The 10,202-nt window shown below is 40.2% G+C and overlaps 1 protein-coding gene across 1 annotated transcript in view; it reads right to left on the bottom strand.

Moving 5' to 3' along the window:
- Positions 1 to 403: 403 nt before the first annotated feature.
- Positions 404 to 10,202, bottom strand: part of csmd1a (CUB and Sushi multiple domains 1a) — a 125,624-nt gene continuing 115,825 nt past the window's right edge. The window contains exon 4 of the mRNA XM_080296482.1: positions 404 to 615. Within this exon, the coding sequence (XP_080152608.1) occupies positions 404 to 615 (212 nt within the window). The remainder of the gene's footprint in view (positions 616 to 10,202) is intronic.

Below are 10,202 nucleotides of genomic sequence, written 5' to 3'. Positions count from 1 at the left end.
TGTCAGATCTCAAATGTCAACCAAATAGGTTTTTTTAAAGTTAAATTTTTAACCAGCACCACTTTTTATACAAGACAACAAATATACCAGGAACTTGTAACCGCTATACTCTTTATTTTACTGGCCAGCTGCAGGTTCTATGAAGCTCTACTGGTAAGTGTTTGAGCCACCATTTACTGCTTGTCATAAAAGGCATTTTTTGCAATAAGAGCATCTACAGCTTGCTTTCATTTTGCTCACAGGACTGATTGCATGCACCTCTTTTTCTCCTAATTTAACACTAAATTGTAGGTCGTTTTCATTCTGCAATTAACGACTGCAACTTAAGAAGTCAGCAATTCTTTTTCCCAGCAATACCTTGATGGGGACATAAACACATGCATGGCAAAGTGAATACAACGACTCACCAAATGGTTGGTGGTTCAGATCCCTCCACTTCCAGATAGTCATACTTTTCCTCTGTCTGGAAGTCTGTAAAGATGACAGAGATGGTGTCTCCAGGTTCGGCCAATAGGATCCAAGTACAGTCGGCTTGGTTACCATAGTTGCCGGGGTAACCGGGACTGGTCACCACCCCACTGCCGCCCCTCACAGTGCCCCCACATGTGTCCTCAGCTGTCAATCAAATCAGAGTGACAAATAGAAAACCTGGATTAGGGAGAGGAGGAGGGACCGAGGGGCGGACTTTTTTTTTTTTTTTTTAAATTGAATTTCTTGCTTTTGGAATAAATTGTTTTAATTTTCACAGCTATATTAGACTGGGTGAGACAATCGACAATTTAGTATAATCGATTCTGTCTGTTTACCAAATTAGCAATTAAGATCTCATTCTCAATATAGCTAACATTATTTCTTAATCAGTCTTACAGATTAAAGTTCAGCCAGCCCAACTCCCCAACTCTCTCCCTCTAAGAAGTGATTTTTCTCAGTCACTGTAATTTTTAGTCTTACAGGTTCACTCTTTTCTCTACAGTGTGATTGTTATGCTGTGTCTGGATTGTTAGAGATGGATAACTTTCTCATGACACATCAACTGTAAAGTCATGTTAAAACCATATTTTGGAAATATGGAGCTCTCACATTGCATTTCAGATATGAAAATTAGCACGTACAGTAGATACTCTGAACAGCCCTTTATGGACTATAAGTTATCTGCCTTTAAGTCTGTACATGTCATAGAAAATTATTGCTTTTTTTAGCCAGTTAGAATTAGAAGTGGGGTTTAAGGGTTAGGCTGCAGTTCCTGTCACACCCAGAGCTGCTGTCCTCTCCTCCAATAATAGGGTAAGTTTCCAGTTTCTCCAATTCCTGAGCTCCGCTCTCGTCTCCTCCAATCACCACCTAGGAACTTTAGATTCAAATGTTTCCCAATTGGCTTTTTTAAAGTTAATCTTTCAATTAAACCTTGATTTGGTTCAAAACATATGGAACAGATGTGAAAATCGATTTGCCTGATTTTCTTTAATTGGTGATCACATCTGATTTCGAGCATTGTCAAATTGACAGTAGTACTGATTATTGTATAACAGATAAAGACACATGGATTGCGCTGTGCACACGGCATAAATTATACACATATAATTTATACAGATACACTCAGTGAGAAAAAAACATACTACATTGGACCTTGTTCTGTCACTGGGACATTGGCTGTATGGGAGCTTATTTCAGAAGAGTGTGCTCAATTCACTTTTTCAAAATACTTTTATCTACACATATGTTTTAAATACCCAATTCATTTCAGGATATTACAAAGAAAATGCTTATTTTTTGCATTTTAAACAGTATTTATCAAAAGCAAATTGAGCCTTGCCAGTATCACAGTGAGAAAAGATACAATGTTGAACCTTTTTTTCGGAGAGCGTCAAACTTTAAACATGGTATAAATTATACCTGTATAATTTATAGTTATATACATAAAAGAGGCAATACTGCATGTAGCACACTCTTAAAGCAGACATGCGTTTTCGTACATACCAGCAAGTGCAATTTGGGATGACACTCAATTAAATGGAATTCCCATGTTGACATAGTTCAGTTTCAGACACGACAGAGGAATACCAAATGCGCGTCCCTTAAACTGCACTCACTGATATAGTGAAAAAGACATATCCTTTACAAGAGTGTAGACAGGCACTGTCAGGTATACATGCACGCTTTTTCTGGCTCATCCAGGCAGTGCTGCCCCGGGGGGGATGCATGTACAGATGACAGAGATAAGGTAGGGACCAAACCACGCTCCACCCACAGGATGGGTGAAGAGAATAACTTTGGTCAAAGACTCACAGACTCTAGCAACAGATGGTGACCCATAGAAATGAATAGAAACGTTACTAAAAGATACTAGAAATCGGACAGAACACTGAGTAGAGACAGGAAATACAAAGAGGCTAAGAGGGGAACATAAATAGATAGGAACAAATAGAGACAAACAGAAATATAGTGAAACAAACAAGCAAACAAAAATAGAGATCAGATTGAATTAGGCAAAGTGTTGGTGCAAACAGCACCAGATAGGAAATGAGAAACAGAATGAATCAAATAAGTGGTTAAAATGAATTTTAAAATAGACCCAGACTCCTTTTTTTAATAGATCAGAGTATGAAGTTAGGAACAATACACATTTCCACTGATTCTGTGTCATTAGTAATGGTGCCTGTGTCAAAACATTAAGCGGTGTTCCACATTTGCTGAGATGGAAATAAAATGTTGTGCATTGTCCCGAACTACAGGTGCTGATGTGCTGAGAATGAAGCACAGACATGCATTATTAATTTGTTAACAATTTATTAATTTAACACAATTCACACAGGCCCTTGAACCTGTCAGTCATACAAATAGACAGACAGACAGACAAGCAGGCAGGCAGGCAGGGCAGGCACTGACAGACAGACCATTCAGTTATCCAGGCAGACTCTCATTCCTCAGCTCGACAGGTAAGGAGATTTGTGTAAATGACCCAACACACCGAACCAAGACCTGCTGAGACCCCATCACATTTGCAGGAGTGCAATGAACAGTGATCTGTTTGTGTATGCGTATGCTTGTGTAATTGTATGTGTGTGTGTGTGTGTGCGTGTGCCTGTTTCCACACCATGGGAATGAGCTGCTTGCAGGATGACAGCTGTCACTGGTTTATCATGACAACAGCAGGGCTTCCACGAGCACCAGTGGACACACACCTGCAGCCACGCACACATACAGGCAGACGTGCACGCCCACGCACACACCTCCACCAGCCCTCCGGCTTAGTGATGTGACGGCTGACAGACAGGTGGAATATCCTCAAGGTGCACTGATGTGTGTTTTATTGAGCAAAAGGAAATTAACTTGTAAAAGGAAAAAAAAGAAGCTTGCATTGATCTGCAGAATATAAAATTGTGTGCTTTAATATAAATGCTCGATTTAAATTAATGCAGTAAATGTTACTAAACTAGGATGTAGCAACTATATTTGTCCGATGTGTCTGACTTCCTTAAAAAATAATAAAAATTTGGATATTAAAGAACAATTGTTTTAAGATAGCAAAACAGCATTTTCCTGTTTGTGTCCCCTGTGTATGAGTCGCACAGCCTCCCTTATTAGTATCTCCTGAGCTTATTATTAGGCATCCAGAAGTAGCTCGCTGGCCAGTTTCAGTACCGAAGCAATGTAAGATACATCAAACATCTACAGTTTGCAAAACATATCCCACACCCCTGTATACTCGAAGTAGCGAAAACTTTATAACTCACTTTTAAAAGCGACACCTTGTCAAAACAAAGATAAATGGCACTCGCAGTCACAGTAAAGGAAGGTGCACAAGCAGTCAATTTAAGACCAGTAACAACAACGCTAGTCTCCAGAGCACATGAGCTGATAACTCCACAGAGTCAAATGCAATAACCAAAACCATAAGTTATCTTATTTGCAAGAACATGTGTCCATATAGAGATGTTAAAAACGTAGGATTCAGACAAATTAAACTGAATCTAGAATTGATGAGTTTGCAGCACTCCCTGAAAAACATCCCAGCAGTGTGCTGTGTGATGATTGGAGGCAGCAGCTCACATCAAATAAAGTTTTGCTGCTGCAGCACTTCACAAACCACAGACAAGAAAGTGATTTAAAAGAGCTGGAAGCTGTCTGCCAGTTAGCATCCGAACGAAAACTATAGTATTATTGACTACATATAACAAAAGACAGTGTTATTTCATACAGTGCTGTGGTGCATTTTCTGTATATTTATCACACTTTCACATTTCAGATCATCCAAGCAACTAATTTTCATATTGAACAAAGATATCCAGAGTAAATACAAATTGCAATTTGTAAATTATGATTTCTCAGATGGGAAACGGTTATCCAAACCTAACTGGCCCAATGTAAAAAAGTAATTGCCCCCTAAACCTAATGACTGATTGTGCTACACATGGCTGGAAAAACTGCAATCAAGCTTCTGTGGTAGCTGGCAATACGTCTTTCACATTGTTATGGAGAATTTTTGTCCCACTCTTCTTTGCAGAATTGTTATAATTAAGCCACACTGGGGGGTTTTCAAGCATGGCCGAACTGTTTAAAGTCATACCAAACCATCTCGATCTGATTTAATTCTGGATTTTGAGTACGACACTTCAAAACCTTCATTTTGTTTATTTTAAGACACTCAAAGGTCGAGTTGCTGATGTTTTTTGCCAAATGTGAGACAACCCTTTGTGTTCTTTTTGGTCCAACTCTCCCATGGATGCCATTTATGCCGAGTCTCTTTCTTATTGTTGAACCGTGAACTCTGACCTTAACTGAGGCAAGTGAGGCCTAAAGTTCTTTAGATGTTGTTCTGGGGTCTCTTGGGACATCTTGGATGAGCCATTGATTCACTGTTGGAGTAATTTTGCAAGGCTGGCCGCTCCTGGGAAGGTTCACCAGTTTCCTCCATGTGTTAATAATGCCTCTCAGTGTGATTCAGTAGAGTCCCAAAGACTTAGAAATTGCTCTGGATAGTGCATTATGTGTTCCTTTTTGAGCTCTTTTAGGCTACTTCACTTTGTCAGACAGTTTCTGTTTAAGTGGTTTCTTGATTAAACAAGTCTGGCAGTAATCAGACCTGGGAGTGGCTCATGATGCTGGACTCAGTTTTTTTCAAAACATGTGTCTCATCACAGTTAATTCATGATTGAACAACCAAGGACAATTACTTTTTCCCACAGCAGAATAGAAAAACTGCACATCTTTGTCTAATATCATTTTTTTGATGATCTGAAACATGTAAGTGCGACAAATAAGAAATCAGAGAGGGGCAAACACATTTTTCAGAGCACTGTATATACTATGAATATTATATTGTTTATTGTCAAAGCTTGCTGTTAGATGCTTTGACAAAAGCCTTTTTACAAATTTATCATTATTGTATGAAAATATGGAGCCTGTAACTCATTATGAAAGCCATCATTTTAGCTGACACATGATGCATTTAGGATCCTCACTAATTCTGTTGTGTGTCATCTAGTAATGGCAGGCCTGGTCAGAGACCGCTTCAGGAGCAGCTGCTCTAATAAAAAGAGACATTTGTTGCGTGTTCACAGGGGAGGGTGTGACACCTATAGCCAACTCTGATTACCTTCTGTTAGTGTGCAGCAGACATGGCATGAAACTAGTCAGATTTCCTTGTTGCACCTGCTAATTTTGGATACTGCTTGCTCCTGCCTGATCAATCATAATGACACATCTGTGTGACAGTGTTAAATATTACCGTGCCTAACCTTACATCTCCTACCGCTCCCTGGTCTATCTCAGCTGCAGTATAAAAGGAATGCAGCATAATTAATGTAAGTTTTTCTCATTTTAACCCTTTAACTAACTAAAAAAAATGCCCGATTCGTTAATCTGCTTTACCCACTGAGCTGTCTTGGCCTGCTCTCCTTATTTCCCTTTAAGCTCCAACAGTAGCTCAACACTCCTGTGGTCCAGATTATAGTGAGACACTGGCTCAAACTGTATTTCCTTAATTATAAACAAGCACAAAACTCCCAAAATCCTTTATCACGTCTTCTCAGATAAAGGTTGCATATAATTATTTTCACTTTCAGAAATTACATAATGTTCTTCAAAGACCTGCAATGATTCATTTATCTCTTTCAATACGCCGGTCAAAAAAAGTTTAACATCATTCGATCACATTTTTTTTCCTATAACTGCAGGCTCAACACTTTGTCATGAAACGTTATCAAACGTTTCTATTTCCCCTCATCAAACAGCTCTCTTGAGAATGTTAAGCCTTAAAGGTTGTACTTCAGGATTATGTGATGCAATCTAGCACATCAATCCTCTGACACTGACCAAGACAAAAGATGCCTTGGAACAACACCTTTGGGTGACTACACCAGACAGCACTTGGGATCTCATTATTAGCTGCCAGAGCGTCTCTCCTCCGTTTGCATTTGCCTTGGCTTACTGCAGTTAAAAGTTACTCATCGCCTCTATTGTACTGCTGTGAAATTGTCAAAAAATGTTCTTGACCTTCGTGCCAGCTGATGATACGAGCGGCTGTGTCATCAATCACCAGTGATAAAGGGCCATATGTTCTGGTTAGGCAACTCTGTTCTGTACAATGCCCAAAACGAACTAGCTTTAGTATTTCATTTTGAGCCAACAACTTCAGTGAGATCGAAAATAGAATTTTATTACAAATGAGTCTGATCAAGATTGTAAATCAGTTAAGCTTTTAATTTAATATTTCCTGATAATGAAGGAACACAGAGATTGCTGCACCTACAGGCAACACATAAGCTCACTTGAACACAAAAAATAAATGTGGTTGATTATTACATTATTAGTAAAAGTGACTGATAATGATTATTTTTTAAATATCAATTAAAAACGCTGTTAAGATTGAACCAACACCTGTCTGTAACAGTCAGCCTAAAGCTATTATATCAAGAGCTATGGTTATTTCCAGATCATATCTTATCTATCCATCCATTTTCTTCTGCTTATCTAAACCAGGGTCACAGGAGCCTATTCCAGCTGTCATGGGGCGAGAGGTAGAGTACACCCTGGACAGGTCATCAGTCTGTTGCAGGGTTAACACAGACAAATAGCCATCCACGCTCACTTTCACACCTATGGTCAATTTAGAATCACCTACAATCACCTACAGAAAGACCCCAGGCTGGATTTGAACCCCTTGCTGTGAGGCAACAGCAGTAACTACTGTGGGGAAGGCTGTGGCTCAGGAGGTAGTACAGGTTAGTGGATCAATTCTCCAGGTTCTCCAGTCGAAGTATCCTCGGGCAAGATCCTGAACCCCCAGTTGCCTCCAATCATTTAGTGTGCGTGTGAATGTTAGACAAAAGGCTTATGTATAGAAAAAAAGTGCAAATGACGATTGTAGTAAAAAGTGTTTTGAGTGCTCATCTAAATTACATAAGCACCATCTAAGTACACATTTAAGACTGTGCCACCATGCTGCTCACTTATCTAAAGAAAAATAAATGGATGAATCAGCATCCATGAACAGATCTGCATATAGCTAATAATTAGCAATAGGTGTTTAATTTGATGCATTTTGCACATCACGAGTATATCATGACACTGGTTTTGTTTTAGGTGCTGTGTACACAACAACATTCAGACCCATGGAGGGTAGAAATAAGATCCACATAAAATCATCAACTCCATTAACCTGTGCTAACACAACAGTAAGGCCCCAAGATTGTGGTTGGGTGCATATTTTAGCCTGTTGTGCTTTTAGACATCTGATGTTTGATTGATTAACACTTGCTGGTGAACTTTGTTTCAAATGACAAACTACAGGTGAGAGTAGAGCTGGGCGATATGAGATTTTTTCATATCACGAAATGATTTTTTCATTTCAGGCGATAACGATATCTATCACGATATAAGCCAAATAACTATATTTGTAAGATTTAAATGTGCCGTTGCTCACAAGTAAAATGTGAAATAATCAGCAGCTTGTTTTGATTTAAATATTTATTTCCCATAATAAGTTCAACAGGGTAGATGTACTTAAGGAACATGAGACTTTTTCAGATAAATAAAGGCAAATATTGCAAACTACACAAAAGGCAGCCGCTAAAGCGTTTAAGTTTCAAAATGGAACGAAAAATGAAACAGACTACTAAATTGTCAATTCCACTTAGAAACAAAATATTAATTCTAAAAATAAATCTTAGTTTGTTTTACAGAAGAACAGACAAAACTGACTAACTTTTGTCAATATCAAATAAACTGAGAACTAAAAGGAAATTCTCAATCTCTCCTTGTTGTATAGCTTAGCTTTTCAAACAGTTTTAACAGTTACTTTAGTCTGACAAAAGCCGAATGACGAATTAGCGCTTCCAGTCAGAGACTGAGGCTACGTCCACACGTACACGGGTATTTTTGAAAACGGAGATTTTCCGTTTTCGTTTTAAAAAATAATCCCGTCCACACATAAAGGCAGAAATGAAGGAAAACGCTGCTATGAACATGCCAAAGCAGCAGGTGGCGCTAGATTCCTAACCGTGCAGAAATGTTGGCCAATCAGAAGTCTAGAAGCCTCGGTGGGAAAAAGTAAACAAAGCTGGGGCATAGAAGCAGAACCGAGTCGTATGTGTGGAGGGACAGTAACTGTGTGTATATGTAAGCATTTAAACACTGCAGAGACTAGAATTAACAGTAACAGTATTGTAGAAATTCATTTCACCGAAACAATAACGTGGCGCACAGTGTGACGCATGCACCAGTTTATTGTATTTCCAGACGTGCTTTCGGCACAATTTGCAGTGCACGCTACTCTGTTTTTTGTCAGACTTGAAATAGCCGAAATACCTTCACACTACGGAACTTCTATGGCTCTTCCGTTCGACAATCTCTCCGGCATTGGAACCATCATCTGTTTTCTCTTCGGTCACGCTCGGTTGATTTTTCTAGTCGGCACACTCATTTCCTCCATTACCCGCTGGCTGCTTCCCAAACAAACACACGCGCGGCTTGGCACTTGTGCTGTACGTAACAAGTCACGCGACGTGACGCTGCGGCTGTGATTGGTTCGGCTCTGCGCTACTTAATTTGGATTGGCTGACCTTTATTTTGTGGGGGGGGGGGGGGGGGGGGACAAGAGCGGCGGGGTCTATCGCGATAGCTTAATTTCTCTATCGAGTAAAAGTTATATCGCGATACATATCGTTATCGTTCTATCGCCCAGCTCTAGGTGAGAGATTCACAAAGAACCATGAAGAAATGTCTTATGATCCCATCACGGAGGATCAACCTAAATAAATCTATAGGCAGAGACTGCTTTGCTGTCTGTGTGCACTGCTGTGATCTCTTCTCCGCTTTTATTTCAGACAGTAACCTGGGGAGGCGCAACACATACTCATGCCCCAGTGCACTGACCCACAGGAGGAGGGAAAGTGTGCGTGTGTGCGTGTGTGTGTGTATGGAAGAGGGTGCTTTATGTGTTAGCGTGTGAGAGGGAAAGAGAGGTAGTGTTTGCCATGTTGCCTTCATTTCTTATCACATCAGTGAGTTGGTACTGGCCTTTTCTTTGCCTTTCCGCCTCTCGCTCCCTCTCTGGTTGTTGTTGTAACACCATCTCTCTTTTCTTCCCTACTGGTCTCCGCTTGCTATACACCCCTCCTCTTCCCTTTGCTGCATGAAGATTATTTTTCGTAGTAAAACAGTGCATGTCCTCCACTGCCCTCGGCTCATTTAAGCTGTTTCTCCCACGCGCTGCAGTCCCAAACTTGTCCAGACATTACACATCAGCAGTGCATGTGAGAACACAAATGTCTAACGCGGTCAGATCAGATATTCAACAGTCTTTAACTGTCGAGCTCTCTAGTGTAATGTCCAATAGTGTGAGAACAGCACAAGTAATGTCCGATGAATTTACAGCTAGCGAGTGTTCAGTCTGTGTCCTTCAAGGACCAAACCAGTACAGTAACACATCAGAAGGTTTGTGAGAAAGGACATTTTCAGACAATGTCCCAACCTGATTTTCCAGTTCGTATGTGAAAACAGCTTAAGCCCCCACCCACCAACACCGACACATGCACACACACACACTTTATACTTCATTCTCTTTTTCAAATTCATCCCCACTCACTCTACCATCTCCTTCCTCATCATCCCCCTCACCCTCCAACTCTCCATCTCACTCTCTCTCACTCCTTCTCTCACATGGCCCGGGGTGCTTTGATCACTCGTTCTTAGCCTCCTTA

Source organism: Astatotilapia calliptera, chromosome 22 (genome assembly GCF_964374335.1).
Source record: "Astatotilapia calliptera chromosome 22, fAstCal68.1, whole genome shotgun sequence".
Classification (NCBI taxonomy): domain Eukaryota; kingdom Metazoa; phylum Chordata; class Actinopteri; order Cichliformes; family Cichlidae; genus Astatotilapia; species Astatotilapia calliptera.
This window is presented reverse-complemented; position numbering and strand designations above follow the sequence as displayed.